The sequence below is a fragment of the Carassius gibelio genome, chromosome A11, assembly GCF_023724105.1.
Source record: "Carassius gibelio isolate Cgi1373 ecotype wild population from Czech Republic chromosome A11, carGib1.2-hapl.c, whole genome shotgun sequence".
Taxonomy (NCBI): Eukaryota; Metazoa; Chordata; class Actinopteri; order Cypriniformes; family Cyprinidae; genus Carassius; species Carassius gibelio.
In genome coordinates this window covers 11,206,866-11,226,794 of record NC_068381.1, presented here as the reverse complement: position 1 = coordinate 11,226,794, position 19,929 = coordinate 11,206,866, and the positions used below count along the sequence as shown (strand labels likewise).

General features: G+C 39.4%; 1 protein-coding gene and 1 pseudogene across 2 annotated transcripts; both read left to right on the top strand.

Moving 5' to 3' along the window:
• The first annotated feature begins 777 nt into the window (after window positions 1–777).
• On the top strand, window positions 778–7,783 carry LOC128022826 (purine nucleoside phosphorylase-like; annotated as a pseudogene).
• Window positions 7,784–12,626: 4,843 nt separating this feature from the next.
• On the top strand, window positions 12,627–19,820 carry LOC128022341 (GTP-binding protein REM 1). 2 transcript variants are annotated; one of them, XM_052609767.1, is made up of 5 exons: window positions 12,627–13,012; window positions 14,079–14,425; window positions 16,278–16,360; window positions 17,775–17,982; window positions 18,652–19,820. In XM_052609767.1, exons 2-5 carry the CDS (start codon window positions 14,098–14,100, stop codon window positions 18,927–18,929), a joined length of 897 nt encoding a protein of 298 aa, XP_052465727.1. In that variant the 5' UTR covers window positions 12,627–13,012; window positions 14,079–14,097; the 3' UTR covers window positions 18,930–19,820. The 2 variants fall into 2 exon arrangements, with proteins under 2 accessions (XP_052465727.1, XP_052465726.1); XM_052609766.1 differs by having other exon boundaries at window positions 12,627–13,304.
• The last annotated feature ends 109 nt before the right edge of the window (window positions 19,821–19,929 follow it).

The window sequence follows — 19,929 nt, the reverse complement described above, 5'->3', positions numbered from 1 at the left end:
ATGTTATAACACATTTACCCCTGGTTTCACAGACAAGGCTTAAGCCTAGTCCCAGACTAAAATGCATATCTGGGCTGTTTTAACTGAAAGCAACTTGCACTGATCTTAAAATCTGTCAGTTCTACTGATTTGTCTCAAGATGCACATCAGTAGTGTTTTTATCTAAGGGATTTTTTTTTTGTTTTTTTTAAACTACTTAAATGTCCTAATTGAACTACCCACATAGCAAATGTCTTCTGGCCCAGATCCAGGCCACAATGACTTTTCCCTTGGCCCAAGTACCGCAAGGAATGACGGTGCACACACACAGCAGTGAACACACACAGCAGTGGGCAGCCATTTATGCTGCGGCACCCGGGGAGCAGTTGGGGGTTCGTTGCCTTGCTCAAGGGCACCTCAGTCATGGTATTGCCAGCCCAAGACTCAAACCCACAACCCTAGGGTTAGGAATCAAGCTCTCTAACCACTAGGCCACGACTCCCCATATTGAAAAATTCTCCCCATATTGCTAAATTCTAAAAATTTTCTGGCATCCATTCACTGCAGAGGTTCCAACAAGTGATGTAATGCTACATTTCTCTTAATCTGTTCCAATGCTATTGTTGGAAACTCAGAAGCAAAGACCAGGAGACTCTTGGGTAATGTTCAGCAGAATTCTTTAATGAGAACACTCTGCGTGGTGCTGTAGTCCTCAAAAGTCTAACTAGTCATTAATACATTGTAGAATTGGGCAATCAGATTCCATGGGTGAAATCACATGTGCCTTATGAACTACAGATGACGTTTGAGCAGATAGAGAGAGAGCAGAAACATGGGGTATGCTTGGCACTCAATGTAGTTACAGAGAGAGGGATACACTCTGTTGTTCTCTGACTTTCTCTTTATCTGTCTGATTACATTGTATCACTCACATGAGCCTAGTTAGATGTGACTGGGAATGCATTTTTCCACATTTTTACATGTCCTCTTGGGACAAAAAGTGTTCATGTGTCTGAAAGCTATCTTGTCTCTGTTGCACATTGTTAGACTGATGGTATGTGATAGAACAATGCTGAAAATGTAAATATTATTGTCTAGAGCTGAATGTTCCTCATAGAAATTACCTCACTTACAGGATTGAGTCTGGTCTTAAAATCAAAATGCTGTGTTTCAGATTCAGTAAGTTCTGTTTTTCTTGGGGAATAAATTTTGTTTGGGGATATACTGGTATAAAGATTATTGTTGATACAGTAAGCTGATAAGTATTTTCTTGTTATGGCCAATAACCAGACAGTATTTGTCTAAATAAATGAAAAATAAAGTCATTTATTTTAACTGCTAAAACTGGATGTATCACATTTTTATAATGTATAAAATGGATATTGAGATTTCTGATATTTGCTAAAGATTACATTTAACATCTGATTAGTCAATCACTGCATTCCGCTGACAAATATTTTTCCATAATGACCATTAAAAAAAACTGTATAGACTGCTGTGCCAAAAATGTAAAGTGCCAAAATTATAACCAGCAGATTCATTGCACTTTTTGACCAATTTTGATTAAATCGGAGAGAGAGAGAAAAAATGTCAAGTTGCAACTTGAATATTGTTGACAGTTTTGTGATGTTAAATGGATTAAAACAAAATTCTAAAAACATTTTTGTAGTCTATTATGTTGTATGTGATAATGCGTGTATGTGTCTTGAATAAGTGTTTGTATATTCAAACAGTAAAGGGTCATGCTGGAAGGCTGGTTTTTGGAGAGCTCAAAGGGAAGACCTGTGTGTGCGTGCAAGGCCGATTCCACATGTATGAGGGTCACTCGCTAAGCAAGGTTTGACCTTTTTAAACCAATGGGACTACATGGCATCCTTCTTTTCCATAAATAATTGTTTGGTGTTATACAATTTTGGAAAAAGTCTCTTATGCTCACCAAGGCAGTGTTTATTTTATCAAAGATACAGTAGAAACAGTAATATTGTAAAATAAATAACAAATAAATAAAGGTTTTCTATTTGAAAATATTTTAAAATGTATTTCTCTTATATAAAATGATTTTTTAACAGTAATTTCTTTAATCTTCAGTGTCAAATGACCCTTCAGAAATTATTATAATATGTTGATTTGATGATCAAGAAATATTTCTCATAATTATTATCAATGCTAAAAACAGTATGAATATTTTGTATGTATTTTTTTGTATGTATATTTTGTATATGTCTGTCTTTACTATCACTTTTAATCAATCGAATGCATCCTTACTGAATTAATCTTGCTGACCCTAAACTTTTCAGTGATATTTTTTCACTTCAGTTAACCTTGGTAAGTAAGTCTCTTTCTTGAGTTAACATAGTCGCATCAGGCTTTATCCTTTTTAATGATTCAGGTTAATACACAATCTGACAGTTTCATGATGTGTCACAAATATAATTATATTATAACAGAATTATATTGCATTCCAAAAGTAACCCCAAAACACTGTTCTTTTCATGCTGTGTCATGCTTCAGTCTAAAATTATGATCGAATAAGGAGATTTCTTTTTCTTTTTGCATGCCCGCACAGTATATTCACTCCACTCAATCCTGGTCGTGCTGATTTGAGTCACATGCTTTATATCAGAGCACAGTGTAGCATTCAATTAAACTTTTGTGTGGCTTACTGGTAGCATTCCTGTACAGTACACTCACAAGCTCTTGAAGGTTTATTACAAAGGCACTGGATGTTGAAAATGGATTAAGAGTTACCAGAATTTGTGCTATTGTTTCTCAGGTCACTTTTCCAGTAAGAGTGTTCAAGCTTGTGGGTGTCAAAACCTTGATTGTCACTAATGCAGCAGGGTCATTAGCGGACAGTTATAGCTGTGGTGATATTATGATCATATGTGATCACATTAACTTCCCTGGGCTTGCTGGACTGAACCCTCTAAATGGCCCTAAAGATGATAAGTGAGTATCAATGTACATGTTGAAGTGAGTTAAAAAAGAGTTCATTCATTAGAATCACCAGTAAAAGGAATGTAATCATTTATCGGTTCCTGTCAAGGTTTGGTCCTCGATTTCCGCCCATGTCTGGGGTCTACGGAAGATGGCGTTCGACATCTGTGAAAGCATGGGCGTCTACCGTGTTTTTTCAAGAGGGCGTCTACTGCATGGTGGGAGGACCCAACTTTGAGAGGTGAGGCCCGACTTCTGCACCGACTGGGAGTGGATGCAGTTGGTAAACTAATGTCTCGTTTTGTAAAATCAATACAATTCATATCTAATCCAAATCTTTAAATAGTTTAGACAATGAATGGGCATTTAAGCTTTTCAAAAAATCCACACTGTAACTTTGACTGGTGATGTAGCTTAGCAATACTATCACTATAAGATAGTTTACCCAAAAATGTTTCTCAGATTTACTCAGGTTGTTCCAAACCTTTCTGAGTTTCTTACTTCTGTTAAACACAAAAGAAGATATTTTGAAGAATGTTGAAAACCAATCAGTTGCTGGTAACCATTGACTTCCATTGCATGGGGGGGGGGAAGCATGTGGAAGTCAATGGTTTCCATAATTCATATAGAGATTGGATGAGGATTGTATTTAACTGCAATATTAAAGTATTGCTGTTTTATTAAATGTAAAAATAGAGGAAATTAGTTTGCACAATTAAATATCCAATATCGATCAATAACAATAAATAAATCTAATATTGACTTATAAACAATATGTCACGCTATCAGTCTCTGTTTCCTGGGTGTCCCCTAGTGAGCGCACTTCTCCTTAGGCACTTCACCATAGGCACTTTAATTCCGCTTGTCTGGTCATGTCGTCACAGTAATTGCACTCCAATTAAATCGCACAGGTGTTGACTATCCTTAGTCATTAGTCTCCCTATATAGAGCTGTCTTTCTCTGTCGTCTTTATGGAGTCCTTACCCTATGTGTGAGTTGTGCTTGTCTCGTGAGTCTTCTCGTTACCTTCTTGTTCCTCCGCGTTCTTATCCGTTTCATCCGGTTCCCTTTTTGTTTGGTTTGTCTCTCAAGACAGTTTTATTTTGTATTTAACCTGTTTGTGCAATAAACCTTACCTGCAATTGGATCTTACCCTCTCCTTGTGTTTTTCCCACAACCCTACCGTCACAGAAGGACTCCATCATGCCTAGATCCAGCGGTGTGAGATTTCGAATCTGTTCCCCAGCCACCATGGAGGAACGGAGGGGGAGATTCCGGAACTTAACCACCCTTCATCAAAAGGGAAGCGAGGTGGGTGGCCTGGCGCAAGTGTTTTGGACTTTGGCAGTCGGGTTAGGTTACAATGATGCAGCACTAAAAGATTTGTTTAATAATTGCCTGGATGATCCTTTACCTCAATGGGAGATGAAGGGGTTAGAGATCCTGGACTTTTGGGGGTTTACCAAATACCTGCACCATCGTGCTCAGTGGAATGCAACAACCACACCAGAGTTTCCAGACAAGACTGCCACCTGCCCAGCGCCACAGCACAAGATGGCCACCAGCCTAGCACCACAGCACAGGAGGGTCGCCAGCCCAGAGCCACAGCTTAAGATGGACGACTCAACGCCTGAGTCTCCAGACAAGGTGCCGCCGACTCGCCATCGTGGAGGACGGAGGAGGAGGAGACAGGCGTCGACCGTCCCTCAAGGCCTGGAGAAAGTCCCAGAGGCCGAGGCTGTTCCCGATGCGGTGCCCGATGCAGTTCCCGAGGCGGAGCCCGATGCAGTTCCCGAGGCGGAGCCCGATGCTGTTCCAGAGGCCGATGCCGATGCCGAGGCGGTGCCCGATGCAGAGGCGGTGCCCGATGCAGAGGCGGTGCCCGATGCCGTTCCAGAGGCCGAGGCGGTGCCCGATGCCGAGGCGGTGCCCGATGCCGAGGCGGTGCCCGATGCTGTTCCAGAGGCCGATGCCGAGGCGGAGCCCGATGCTGTTCCAGAGGCCGACGCGGTGCCCGAGGCTGTTCCCGAGGCGGAGCCCGAGGCTGTTCCCAATGCCGAGGCGGTGCCCGATGCTGTTCCAGAGGCCGATGCCGATGCTGTTCCCGATGCAGTTCCCGAGGCGGTGCCCGAGGCTGTTCCCGATGCCGAGGCGGTGCCCGAGGTGGTGCCCAATGCCGAGGCGGTGCCCGATGCAGTTCCCGAGGCGGTGCCCGATGCCGAGGCGGTGCCCGATGCCGAGGCGGTGCCCGATGCCGAGGCGGTGCCCGATGCCGAGGCGGTGCCCGATGCTGTTCCAGAGGCCGATGCGGTGCCCGATGCCGAGGCGGAGCCCGATGCTGTTCCCGAGGCCGATGCTGTTCCCGAGGCCGATGCTTTTCCCGAGGCCGATGCTGTTCCCGAGGCGGTGCCCGATGCTGTTCCAGAGGCCGATGCCGATGCTGTTCCCGAGGCGGTGCCCGAGGCTGTTCCCGATGCCGAGGTGGTGCCCGATGCAGTTCCCGAGGCGGTGCCCGATGCCGAGGCGGTGCCCGATGCCGAGGCGGTGCCCGATGCCGAGGCGGTGCCCGATGCTGTTCCAGAGGCCGACGCGGTGCCCGATGCTGTTCCAGAGGCCGATGCGGTGCCCGATGCCGAGGCGGAGCCCGATGCTGTTCCAGAGGCCGATGCCGAGGCGGAGGCCGATGCTGTTCCCGAGGCCGATGCTGTTCCCGAGGCCGATGCCGAGGCGGTGCCCGATGCTGTTCCAGAGGCCGAGACCGAAGTGGTGGCCGAGGCGGTGCCCGATGCTGTTCCGGAGGCCGAGGCGGTGCCCAAGGCCGAGGCGGTGTCCGATGCTTTTCCGGAGGCCGAGGCGGGGCCCGAAGCCGAGGCGGTGCCCGATGCTGTTCCGGAGGCCGAGGCGGTGCCCAAGGCCGAGGCGGTGTCCGATGCTTTTCCGGAGGCCGAGGCGGGGCCCGAAGCCGAGGCGGTGCCCGATGCTGTTCCGGAGGCCGAGGCGGTGCCCAAGGCCGAGGCGGTGTCCGATGCTTTTCCGGAGGCCGAGGCGGGGCCCGAAGCCGAGGCGGTGTCCGTTGCGGTTCCGGAGACCGAGGCGGGGCCCGAAACCGTTCCCGATGCAGTGCCCGAGACCGCTTCGCCCTGGGGGACTCCGACGGTGACCATGAGGACGTGGTGGTCATCCGCTCCGCCCTGGGGGACTCCGGCGGTGACCAAGAGGATGTGGTGGTCATCCGCTCCGCCCTGGGGGACTTCGGCCGCGACCACGTGGAGGTGGTGGCCTTCCGCTCCACCCTGGGGGGTCTTCTGCTTTGACCACATGGGTGTGATGGCCCTCTGTTCCGCCCGGGTGGGCATCACCTAATGTCCTCCATTTACCAAGGTTTTTGTTTTCATTGGTTTTTTGTTTTTTCTATTTTCCTCCGTTGGACCTGGCCCTCCGTCCCTCCCCTCTTTCCTTCCGCCGGTCCACCACCCTCCTGGACTCCTTGTTTTGTGTTACACCTTCCTGTCTCTGCCTTTCCATCACGTCTGGTTGTTCCGTCTCTTTTCTTCCATTTTACCTGGTTGTCCTGTCTTTGTCTCTCCTTTTCACCTGGTTGTTTGTCTCTGTTTTCTGACCCTCCGTCCCTCCCCCTAGTCCGCCTCCGCTTCACCTCCCTCCTACCTCTTTTTCTGTTGGGTTTTCCGGGGTTTCAGGTGGAGCATCTGGTAGCTGCTCCGTAGGGGAGGGGGTAATGTCACGCTATCAGTCTCTGTTTCCTGGGTGTCCCCTAGTGAGCGCACTTCTCCTTAGGCACTTCACCATAGGCACTTTAATTCCGCTTGTCTGGTCATGTCGTCACAGTAATTGCACTCCAATTAAATCGCACAGGTGTTGACTATCCTTAGTCATTAGTCTCCCTATATAGAGCTGTCTTTCTCTGTCGTCTTTATGGAGTCCTTACCCTATGTGTGAGTTGTGCTTGTCTCGTGAGTCTTCTCGTTACCTTCTTGTTCCTCCGCGTTCTTATCCGTTTCATCCGGTTCCCTTTTTGTTTGGTTTGTCTCTCAAGACAGTTTTATTTTGTATTTAACCTGTTTGTGCAATAAACCTTACCTGCAATTGGATCTTACCCTCTCCTTGTGTTTTTCCCACAACCCTACCGTCACACAATATATCATGCATACCTAGTTTTTGTTTTTATTTTTATTTTTAAATGTCCCCACATGTGCTGAATATTAGTTTTTATTTAACTCCTTTATTGCACGGCTCTCTGGAATACTTTGTTCTGAAAAAAATATATGTCTGTTGTGACTGTTAAGCTGTATTTTTTGCCACTGTTGCAGGCAACTGATTTTCTGCACAGCTGTGTTAGTTTTACATATCTTGAATCATGCTGTGATGTTATAGTCATTATAGACAATAATTTCTGAAACTTAAATCAATATTCCAAGTGCATTTATATTTGTATTTGGTAAGCAGCTATATAAAAAGCCAGTTGGACATTATGGCCAAATTGCTAGGTTGATACACAACTGTGTAGTATATAGAAATAGTAAATCATATTGTTAAATTGTCAGTTATGCATTTAAATTTTAATTTATGTCTAATTTGCTTTTAAAGGAATGAGTACTGCACCGGAAGTGTTGGTTGCCAGTCATTGTGGCATGAGAGTCTTTGGTCTCTCCCTCATCACTAACAAAGTAGTGAAAAGCTATGAGGACATTGAGTCTGTCAATCATGAAGCTGTGCTGGAAGTGAGCGAAATGCGTTCAGAGATGCTGCAGGTGCTCGTCACAGAGCTCATCACCCGCATGGACATCAACAACAACACAGCATGATGTCATCAACACTATAACTGCCAATCAAAACCTCATTCAGGAAAATCTGCAGCTATACTATGATCATGTTTTTAATTTCTTTATATCATTGAAAGTTATTACAGAACATCTGTTTCAATAACACTTTTTTTTTTTAGATATTTAAATGTTTTTACTATTTGCAGTGATCACAAAAATGACCTTGTTTAAAGGTGCCATAACAACAAACATAAAACACTAGGTTATTCCATGTTATTCATTACATTTTTATCATTTTTGAACTGTGAAGGTTGAATATGCATCTGTATATTGATGCTTACATAGTATTAAGCACAACTTTATGTGGGGAAATGCATATTCATTATGCAAAGTAATATAATTTCTAATGTTAATACTTTGATGATAAAGTTGGATATTTAAACCATTGCCATGCTATATATAATATATTTTATATATACTGTTTGCATTGTAAATGTGCCACTGAATATTAACCTTTTTGTATAACCTTCTCTTCTAAATAAAATATATTTTACAATTATTTGATAATTACATTACAACATACATTTTTTTTATTATACAGTGCAAGCCCCATTAATTAAGTTAATTAATTTCGGCGTGTATTTTACAGATTTTGTCCTTGTTCTGCCATGCAAAAGTGTATTTTGACAAGCATTGGGAAATTTCACAATCCTTGATTAACTGATTTTGCTACAATCACCTAAAACATATACTGATTTATATAAATTCATATAAATAGTGACGATCTTTCCTGCTAGGCTAATGAAAACACAACAGGAATTGATTTAAAGTGAACAGAGCAGTTTTGCTAATGTTTAGTATGTCCACTAGATGGAAGCAGAAGCACGGTGCGCTCAGGCGTCTATCTCCGGTTGTTATATTGCAAACTTGTGAAATATGCTGGGATAGTTTAAGAAACTCTTGGTAAATTTGATGTCGACGACGGGTCTGGAAAAAAAAATATTATGGCCGCTCAAAATATACTTAACTTTAATTCAGTGGTATGACTGACTGTTTATGGTTAACATAACAGCATTTTGTGACAGATAATGAAAATATTTGCAGTACACACCCCATTTATTCTTCCATGTATGAGTAAAGCCAGACAGCTGCGGTTAGATTTAAAACGTCCTTTTTTCTTCTTTTTTTCTTTTTATTTTGTAATCTCTGCTTTATGAACAGGAACATTTCAATATCATGTGCACAAACTCCCTACAAGAAGGACAACTGAAACACTGGAACAGGACCAGATCACCACAAAGACAAAATAGTATCAAAGAACTGATTATGTGTACTATGAAGTGAAAGTAGAATTTCATAGTTGTGATTTGCAACACTTGCGATTAGTTGACAGCTGCAATATGTTGTAGTAACACATCAAATCCAGGAAAGAAGCAATAAAAGACCTGGAGGAGCTCTGAGCTTCGAGAGAGGAACCTGCAAATGACCAGAAGTATTATGGATACAGACAGAAGCTCATTTGCCAGAGCCAACAATCTGCTTATCCAGACAAAGCAGGATGACTAAAAGATGACATTTTGGCCAACAGATCGGTAAAAAATAAAAAGTAATCAAAATTATATTCAGAAAAATCAGTTGGTTCTAGCTCCCATAAGAACTCTTCAGTGTTTAATTAAGTTGTAATATAGTTCCCCTTTTATAACTGTCAGAAAGGGCGAGAAGATTTAAACCTGTTGTTTAAGAAAGAAATGGTCAATTTGGAGAGACACCAACACCAAAGAGAACAGGAAGTGCTGTCTGCTGCAGTTGAGGAAAATAAGCTCTACTGTTTCAATTACGTTTTAGATTTATTTCATTTTAAATGAAGGTAATTTGTGACTTTAGGAGCTTTATTAAAAAATATGCTTGTGGTTTGGTTTTCAGAAACATGCTTTTCACATCCCTCCCATTGTCAAACTGACGGCCTCACAGAATGACACAATGAGAGAAGATATTCATCAGCAGAGAAATGTAATTAAATTGTTAATTTACCTTTTTTAAGGCGGTAATGGAGATGAGAGGAAGAATGAAGAGCTAAGGAAGGGTATTCAGGAACTGCAACTGTCAAGGAGAGAGATCTTTCCAGATGTTTTCGTGAAATCAGAAATGTAAATGAATGAGGACAATGAGTTATTGAGGCAAACAGCTTCTTTATCACAAATAGTTCTTATGTCCTCAATTAACACTAGAACATTGTCAAGCTCTCCAGCTGAAGCATTGCCAAGTTATACAATAATTGCAGTTTCAGAGAAAAATTCTCACAGAATTGGCCACTTCAAAGGAAGTTCAACAAACTTCTCAAAATGTCTAACAGTGTTAGTATGGCCCGACCCCTCCCATAAACAGATATAGAACAGCAACACTTAGAGAACTTCACTTTCAAGAACCTTCTCAAACATACTGACAGCACACAGCCTGTGACAGTTTAACATCCACTATGGGGAAGAAGCTCATATCATGCATTGAGAAACAATTTAAAGTTCACCCCTGGCATCATTTATCCATCTACACTTTTTTTTCCAATGCAGATTGCAAAAGAATAAATTCTGAAGGATGTTGCAACTGTTTTTGTCCATATCATGAAAGACAATGGGGTCCAAAACCAAATATGAAGAAATCTGAAGAAAATCATGATGTGTTCCTAAAAGCATCAATAGCCAAATATGGTTGCAAGTTTCTTCAATTTGTTGTTTCCTGACACCATAGTTCAAACTGACATTCATGAACAAGACCACAAACTTGAGTAGTTGGAATTACAGCTTTTGACCTGTGGTTATAAGCATTGTTTCTTCTTAGTACGACATGTGGATGCACATGAGCAAAATAAGCAATCTAACGTTATGTGCATTTTATAATTTTACACATTACTGTTAATCAGCAAGTTACATCATTGTACAGAAACAAACCCCACATTTGTAATGACATGAAGGTAAAAGACATGAGTAAAAGATGACTGAATTTGGGTGAACAATAACGCAGACTTGTATGATGAGTAATGCATTCACCCAATGAGTTTTTTTTGGAGATTGGAGTGGGGCGCTGCAAGAGGAAAAAGTACCTTATCGACTTTCAAAAAAAAAGTATTGGGCAGTTGGAGATGGTGTTAGATTACACAGTTTTGGAAAAGACTCCAAAGGCCATCTTAAAGATAAATGAAGAACAAGAGAATGCTGTGCATTCATGGAATCCCTGGTGCCCATTAAATGTTAATGAAGGTTTCACATTTCCCAACAGTCTGTTCCAAAACAGCATGTCATTTTCATCTCCATGACAATCGGTGATATCTCCAGAACAATCTGACACTTTATTCCAAGGTCCTGTGAGTGCAAACACAACCTCTTGCCACCCATGGGAGCTGTTATGTCACAGATTAAATGTATTCGTATGAACTTTCGGTCCTTAAGTGTTTTGGCCTAGGGGACAAAGGACGTTGATAACAAGCAAAAATATTCACTGTATACACATTCTGTATTGTGTCACACTGAGCACCAAATTATAAAGGTTTTCGTTAAATGGAGATAATGATAAACAGATCTGGGATTTCCTGCTCCGCTTGTGACAGAGACATGGCTTTATCTGCAGATATACTGAGCCCCAACAAAGAAACTTCTCATGTTTCCTGTCTTAAACAACTGTCTCAGGCTGTGGTGACCATGCTTAAGGGCAAATGTTTCTGAATAACATCTTTTGCAGCAACATGAGGGTGAGTATATGACAATAATCCTCTGTTCCTGTTAGTCTACTGTATATTTTAGCTGTACTTTTAGCTGTACTCCAGATATGGATATATCTCAATATACCCCAAGTGGATTTACTCCCCGTGTAGCCTTGTGCTGAAGACATGACCTTTTTGAGTCTTCCCTTGAGCTGCTGTATATTACAGATGAAAATCAGTGAAGCTACTTCATTAAATCATCTTACTCAGTAAAACAGTTATACTGATCTTTTTTTTATTATTTTATTTTATTATTATTATTATTATTATTATTATTATTTCCAAGGTTGAAAATAGCTGTGCTGCTTAATATTTTTATGGAATCCATGATGCTTTTTATCAGCATTCTTAGATGAACATAATGTTAAAAGGAACAGCATTTATTTGAAATAGAAATATTTTTAACTCTAAATTATGAATTAATGCATCATCTTTGTTTGTGTGTTTGTGTGTGTGTGTGTATACACATACAGTATATTCAATAGATTCTAAAATTTTTCAGAGTATACTGTTTTCAAAGCAGAAGAACATATTGTTGAAGTTTGGTACCAGTCAGCAAGCAAATGTAATTGCATGTAATGACACTTTAAAGTGTCGGTCCTCAATTTCTGCATTTCTGAACCAACTACTATTTTAAACCTTAAAACGGTAGTTTTGAGACATTGATGTAATTGTCCAAAGTGTGGGAACAAGACTTGCTCTGTAAACATTTAGGGATTTCAGCACCCCAGTGTATGGGCGACTGGTTTGATTACTTCTTGTTTAAATTGGAAAAGATTCAGCTGAGCCTCAGAGAATTAAAAATTCCTGGTAAAAACAACAACAACTGCGAGATCTAAGCAGGGGACAAACCTTTTTTCCTCTAATTCACAGGATTCCAAGTTCTTTTTTCCCCATGTGTGTTCAGTGCTGGAATGCTTTCTAATAAATAAAACTTATTTTAGAATCAAAAATACCTAATAGATGCTATAAAATTGCAACATTCATTATCCGATTGCATAAGCCTAAAGAAAAGAAACAGCTGTGATTGTTTGTCTCTAAAGAAAAATAAATACAATGTGTGTGGTTTCACTTTGCATGACTTCACAGAGATGACATCATTAAATCAAAATGCGTTTAACATCAAAGCAATATGACCAATGAGAACCCTCTGATAACATATGATATCTCAGCTCAGCTTTAAGCAGGAAATGACAGAACGTCGACGTCATGGAGAGATGGAGTAGGACGGTGCTAAAAAGACATTATAACATTTCGTGGCCCTGGATGATGTTGAAAGACGCTCAGCGAGGACCCACGAGACTTACAGCTGAGGGCCCATTTGTTGAGTTGTGTTTATGGATCATTTGAGTAATATAAACAGAAGGCACGTTTCTCCGCGCGCTCTGAGCTCGAGCTGAGTTGGCAACAGGACCCCACCTGTGTTTAATCACAAGACACGATACATGCAACTTCACACCGACCCAGCTCTGCGGGCTGACGCTCAAAGTCTACAAGTGAAGCATGAACTGAGAAGAAGACGCGCTGTGGACTCCTAAAACTTGCTCGCGGTGAGATAAAGGTGAGTGAAAGGTCATAGATGTGAACTCGCCGATGTTTTTCCGAACGAGATGAGGCTGTGACAGACAGCGCCAGAGATTGAGGGAAATACTTCATTACGCTCTTAAATTTTTAAAAGCGTTGTGGAACTCTCGGGGCTGTTGCCATGACTGCAGCGGTGTAGCGTTCCCCTGCAGCCGCTTCATCAAACTCCACTGCGCGCAAACTGATTGATTCACTACCAGTTGCTTTAAACTTCATTCTGCGTCTCAATGAACCTGGATGCTTTTGAACATTCATTTACGGACATGCTTGTGAGTAGCCTACGCTTCACTTTCTAAAGATGTTTTTTTTGTTGTTGTTGTTGTTGGACTGACTGCTGGTGTGTTTATTAATGCGTAAAATGTGGTAAAATGCATAAATATGCAGAGGACACCGGGTTAGTTGTCACTATAATGCTTACAGAGTCAGAAGTCCAAACAAACAAATGCTTGTTTTTAGCTCTTTGTTTATCTAATTAGAATAATGAAACTAAACTTAAAACCTTACATTTTGTTCTTAGAATGGGGAAAGTTGTCACGTTTTAAATGTCATAGATGCATAGTTGACAACGTTTAGTTTGGTATTTTTTATTTCTTTATTTTAGTAATATTTTTCTATAATATATTAAATGTTATGGCTGCTATTATTAAAATTTTAAGTTTTTTTTTTTTTTTTAATAAGTCGGTGTATAGGCATACTAAAGTTGGCTTTAGAAAAAAAAAATGTTCACTGGAATAAAAAATGTCACTACTAGCACCGATCATTAAAAGTTTGCTCACACTTGATTTTATTTCAATGTCCAAAGCTTAAAATTATTGGAGACACATGTAAAGTGTGCATAAGTATACTTTACAAAATTTGTAACAAAATGAACATTTTATTTTTTAACTGGAAGAGATTGGATAATAAAGGTGAAAAAGTCAACGAGTGACTCTTTAAAAAGTTTTTTTTTTTTTTATTAATTAATTTTTTTACTGGTGGTGTATGATTTATATGCAGTGAATCTGTTAGTTTTCCTATCATAATAAAGTCACTTTTTTGTTCAGGCATACCTATGTTTATAAGATGACACTCAACACAGAGAAAGAGGGAAAGGAACCACTGAGGAGAAGAGCGAGTACTCCCATCCCCTCCTCTCGTCAAGCGGGCAAGGGAGAAAGAGGCCCCTCCACTGACCCCTATCACCCTCCGCTCGCCCAGTCAGCCTCCTACCACCCTGGAGACAAGAGCATCCACTCACGGGCCAACTGGTCTTCTGACTCTGAGTCGGACAGCTCTGGAGCTGAGTGTCTTTATCGCGTGGTTTTGTTGGGGGATCACGGCGTGGGGAAGTCAAGCCTTGCCAACATTTTTGCTGGAATACAAGAGAAGGATGCCCACAAACACATTGGAGGTATAAAATCCAAAGTATATTACGGCTTTTGTGAACATTTGTCCATATCAGGTCACTTTTGTTGATTCAGTTGATTCGTTCTGTTCGGTTCAATCCTCACAGTGTTATTGTGCAACAGTAAATATAGCATTGACACACTTCTGTAAAAGTGCACTGTATTGCAGGGCCTAAAATAACCTTGACTAATCTATTAGGTCTGCCTGATTGATTGCGCTCTCAAATTGTCACGCGTCAAGATTGATCCTGAAACATTAATTGTATGGTGATATTGATTAATACATCAGTCAGAGCAAACAGTACATACAGTATATTGATTTGCATACAAGCTGTTTTCTAGAGCATTGTTGGCTGTTTTATTCCTTTAAGCACAAATTTTAAAGTTTACAGTGGTTTAAACATTTATATTTTTATACCATAAATGTATAATCATGACTGATTTAAAGTCAGCTCCATTGTGTGGTCTGTCACATTTTTCCAGTCCTGTCCATCTTTTACTGTCCCAAGGGTGTGAGAGAATCCATTTTGACTGAAACACAACTGGTCCATCAAAGACAGATGTATAAACAGTTTAAACCGGCTTAAATATTCAGCACACAAATTTATGTGTCTCCCTAATGCATTGAACTATACAAAAATGCATTTATCAAAGCAGTAAATGTGCATCTGTAAGTGGCAATCTGTTGACCTACATGTTGTTTTTTGTCTAATGGCATATGACTTTATGTCTTGGCTGTGTGGCTTTGACCTGAGCAGAACATCATCCTGTAAATAATCATGTAATTGACAGGCTCATATGTGTATATTGATGCTTGTATCAGTGGAGAAATATTAGTAGGCTACACTTCTGCATGACCCTAAATAAAAGCAGATTTGCAGGTTTATCATCAGGATTCTTCTTCTTGTTTGTAAGGCATGTTTGGATTATATTTTAGATTTGGTCTTAACATTTAGATGTTAACTGACGTGAAATGTAAGACATTGAAGTTGATTAAAGAACACTGTTATTCTTTTATCTTGAATTCACATGTTTCATAGCCAAGTTTGTTCTTAAGTGCTGTACATCTTGTAGAGGTTTCGAAAAATGACATAAAATAAATAAATTTATGAATAATTTTGAAAAATGAATAAATTTAAAGTGGAAAAATGAGGCAAGGTCAGCATCAACCTAGACTGGAGCAAAGACTGTTTTTCTTCTTGTCAGACTAGCTGTGCGATCAGTTTATCAGACATGGCTCGGTGATTTTTCCACTATTCCACTTCACATGCATTTTTCATGCTTGTGATTATAACAAAGCACTGTTCAAATGTATCACAGATTAAAGGCAGCAAAAACCGGTTTTGTTACCGTTGGAACAATTCATGATCAAGCAGAGAAAATACTTTAAAAACCTAGTTACTTACTTTAATAATATAATTTCCTTATACATTATGTACATCTTTAAAAATGTTTCCAAGAAATATTTTCAAATGGATTTCAAGTTTGGAAGAAAAAAAGTGTTTTTTCAAAATGAAATTTGTGAAAGTTTCTGGGTAGTGACATCAGGGGTACATTCTCAGTTTTATATTTGTTTGTTTGGTTTTTTCCTGCCTGTAGATTTGAGCACATCTTTGATACATGGACAAAAGTGTTTTTATATATTTATATGCAGTCAAAGCTTTTTTTTACCCTTTTAATAAGTAGATTGTGCCAAATAACTTTGTCTTTTTAAGGATTTTTTCCTTATAACAAGTCTATTTCTTCATTATGAAAACATTTATGAAAATGAATGAATTCTTCAGATTGATGTCGGTGATGTTTTGGAAGATACTTTATGTGCCAATTCAACTGAAAATACTGTGCATGTTTCTGTAGAGGATACATATGAGAGAACCCTTATTGTTGATGAGGAGGAGACGACCCTAGTTGTGATGGACACATGGGAAACAGAAAAACAGGTATGCAAACATCATACAGCAATATGTTTCCGCATATTGGCCTGAGGAATCTACTAGATGAATTACCGAATGTAAATAAAGGAAAATCTGAAGTCATGAGTTCTTCAGGGGGTTGCATGTGTCTGCCAGCCGTGAGTCTGTGGTTTGCAGACACAAGTCTCACTTACAGGGCCACAATGCCTTTTGTGCAGTGCTGTGGAAAAAAATGCGGCCATTTGCTGCCAGTCACTAAACTCCATTGAGCGATGCCCTGCAGTGAGCAAGCAACATACAGCTAGCCCCTGCTGCTGACCACACAACCAAGTACACTGATAGCTCTGGGGCCTAATTACACTGCTATCGATGACTCTCCTCTGTGAGCTCTGTCTATCAGCTAGGCTTTTCTGGTCTCAAGAATTGTTTACAGAGATAAATAATTCTGTACTTCCAGATTATAGGAAAAAATGTTACAATGCACAGCATTTTCTTTACACACAGCATTCAGTTGTTTGTTGTTCATCTTTCAGTACGTGCACAAGTGTTTAAAGGGATATGTTATCCTAAAATGAAAACTCGTCATTATTAAGCCCTCATCTCATTCCAAACCTCATGTCTTCTGTAAAATTTTTGAAGAACATGTCTGGATGTAAGAATGAGGACTGGGATTGTGAAACTCAAAAATGACAACATAAAGCAACGTAAAAGTATAAGAGTGCTCTTGTTAAAATTATAAGGCCATAAAGTGAGGACTGTTTGAAAGATTTAATTTTTATGTTTTTGAAAGAATATCTTATGCTCACCAAGGTTGTATTTATTTGATTAAAAATACAGTAAGAAAAAAATATTGTGAGATTATTACAATTTAAAATTCTTCAAATAACCACAAAATATTTTACAATTTAGTTTATTCCTGTGTCAAAAAGCAGAATTTTTAACGTCATTACTCAGTCTTTACTGTCACATGATCCTTCAGAAATCATTCTAATATGTTGATTTGGTGCTAAAGAAAGTTATTATTATACTATCATTGAAAAAGTTGTGTTACTTATTCATTTATAAAAAAATGTAAACACGTATCAGCTTTTTGTAACATAAATGTCTTTACTGTCACTTTTGCTCAACTAAATGCATCTTTACTGAACAAAAAGTATTCATTTCTTTCCAAAAATAAAATAGACTTAAAATATTGCACATGATTGGAATGGACCGTTTTCGTTGTTTTTCAAGGTTGAAATCCTTGTTGTAATTGTTTTGAAAACTATTTCATAATATAATAGAAACACATTTAATAATACATTTGGCACTTATTGTGTTCTATTGAAGAAAGTAAGTTAAGGAACCACATTAATTTTTTTTTTTTAACCACGAGTAAACAATGACAGAACTTGTTGTAAAGTAATCCTTTAAAGTGTTCAACCATTTTTTGATTCTCTAGGAGGAAGATGAGAAGTGGGTGCAAGACTACTGCATGCAGGTGGGCAATGCTTACATCATTGTTTACTCCATCACTGACCGCAGCAGCTTTGAGAGCGCATCAGAGTTACGAATCCAGCTGCGTCGCATCCGGCAGGCTGAAAACATTCCCATCATCCTTGTGGGCAACAAAAGTGACTTAGTGCGCTCTCGAGAAGTGGCAGTGGAAGGTGAGAGGAGTTTTGATTTGTATCATCCACACAGACACATTATAGTGGGATGATATACACTACCATTAAAAAGTTTGGTTAAGTATAAGGAAGGATATTAATGAAAGAATATGATTTTTTTTTTCATGAATACCTTTATTTAGCAATTAAATAGATCAAAAGTGACAGTAAAGACATTTGTAATGCTGTTCATTTGAACTTTCTATTCCTCAAAGAATCCTGAATAAAAGGAATCACCATTTCCACAAAAATATTAAGCAGCACAACTGTTTTCATATTGGTAGTAATAAGAAAAGTTTCTTGAGAACCAAATCAGCATATTAAAATGATTTCCGAAGGATCATAACACTCTAAAGACTGTTACATTTGGAAAATTCAGCTTTGCCATCACAGGAATGAATTACATTTTTTAAATATTTAAAGAAAAAAGTTTATTTAAATTCTAATAATATTATTGTTTTACTGTATTTTTAATAAATAAATGCAACCGTGGTGAGCATATGAGACCTCTTTAAAAAATATTTCAAAATCTTACCCCAAACTTTGGAATGGTCGGGTATATCACAGTCTAACTCATGAATGCACAATTGTTTGACATGGTGCAGATGCATAAGCCTTCAAAGCCTTGTGATGGGTTTGGTTTTACACAATCCTGGTCTTCTGTGGCAGAGGGTCGGGCTTGTGCGGTGGTATTCGACTGCAAGTTCATAGAAACCTCCGCCTCCCTCCACCACAACGTTCACGAGCTCTTTGAGGGCATTGTGAGGCAGATCCGACTGCGGCAAGACAGCAAAGAGATCAATGAGCGTCGACGCTCCATCTACAAGCGAAAAGAGAGCATCAGCAAGAAAGCCAGACGCTTCCTAGATCGACTTGTGGCCAAGAATAACAAGAAGATGGCCCTGAAAGTGCGCTCCAAGTCCTGTCATGACCTCGCAGTGCTGTGAACCCACAGATCCCTCTCAGTCCTTGAACTCTGGGTTCTCTCCTCTGTTTTCTGTTTGTAAGGCAAATGAGGATTTGTCTTTCTGATGAGACTTCTTTTAAATTTGAAAATCAATTCACATTTTTTGTTTGTTTGTGTTGTTTATTTATTCATTTGTCCGAATCTAGCATTAGCAACCTTTTTACTGATTCTTTACTGATTTTACTGGTTTTGCTCATTGTTCTTTGTCCTATAGATCCGTTTTTTTATAGTTATTTGAATTAAACCAAAGGTTTATTACTGTATATCACCAATTAAGTGGACTTTGTTTTTATCTTATGAACATTTTATGAGTGTTTGCCTTATCAGACTGAATAGACAATAGTTAGAATTAACAAGCAGGATTTATTATTCATTGTTGTTTATATGTTTTCCTTTAATTATCCTTATAGTTTTTTTTCTAACAAAGGAAGTATTTTGTATACACTGAAAGACATTTGCTGTATGAGAAAAGAACAGCCCATTGGAAAAGTCAATGGAGAGACAGCAGAGACCAATGTTATTTTTTTCTTATTCTGTTTATGCAAATATTATAATATAATATTATGGACATGTCAATCATCATTTATAAAGGGCATGTGAATATCCTTCATAAGCCTGTTCCAGTTTATTTGAAAGACATAACTGGTCAGTAAACATTATAAATGTGTCAGCTATTTTTGCAGGAATAATAACAAAATAATGTTTATAGGCTATTTCTCTCAATGTGTTTTGTCTATTCTTTTGGCACTGGACATAGAGGAAAATATGGTTTTGTACAACTTAATGTTGGTTTGTAAATATTTATTTCCAAAATTTGTATGATAATAAATGGCTTTGAAATATGTAAATACAATTATGCTAACCTTCCTAACTTTCAGTGTTTTTTTTATTTTATTTTATTTTCATTAAATCCTAATATGTTTTCAATTTCTGCTTTTTTCAAATACCAGCCAGTCTTTCAGGAGAACTTGAGAGTTAGC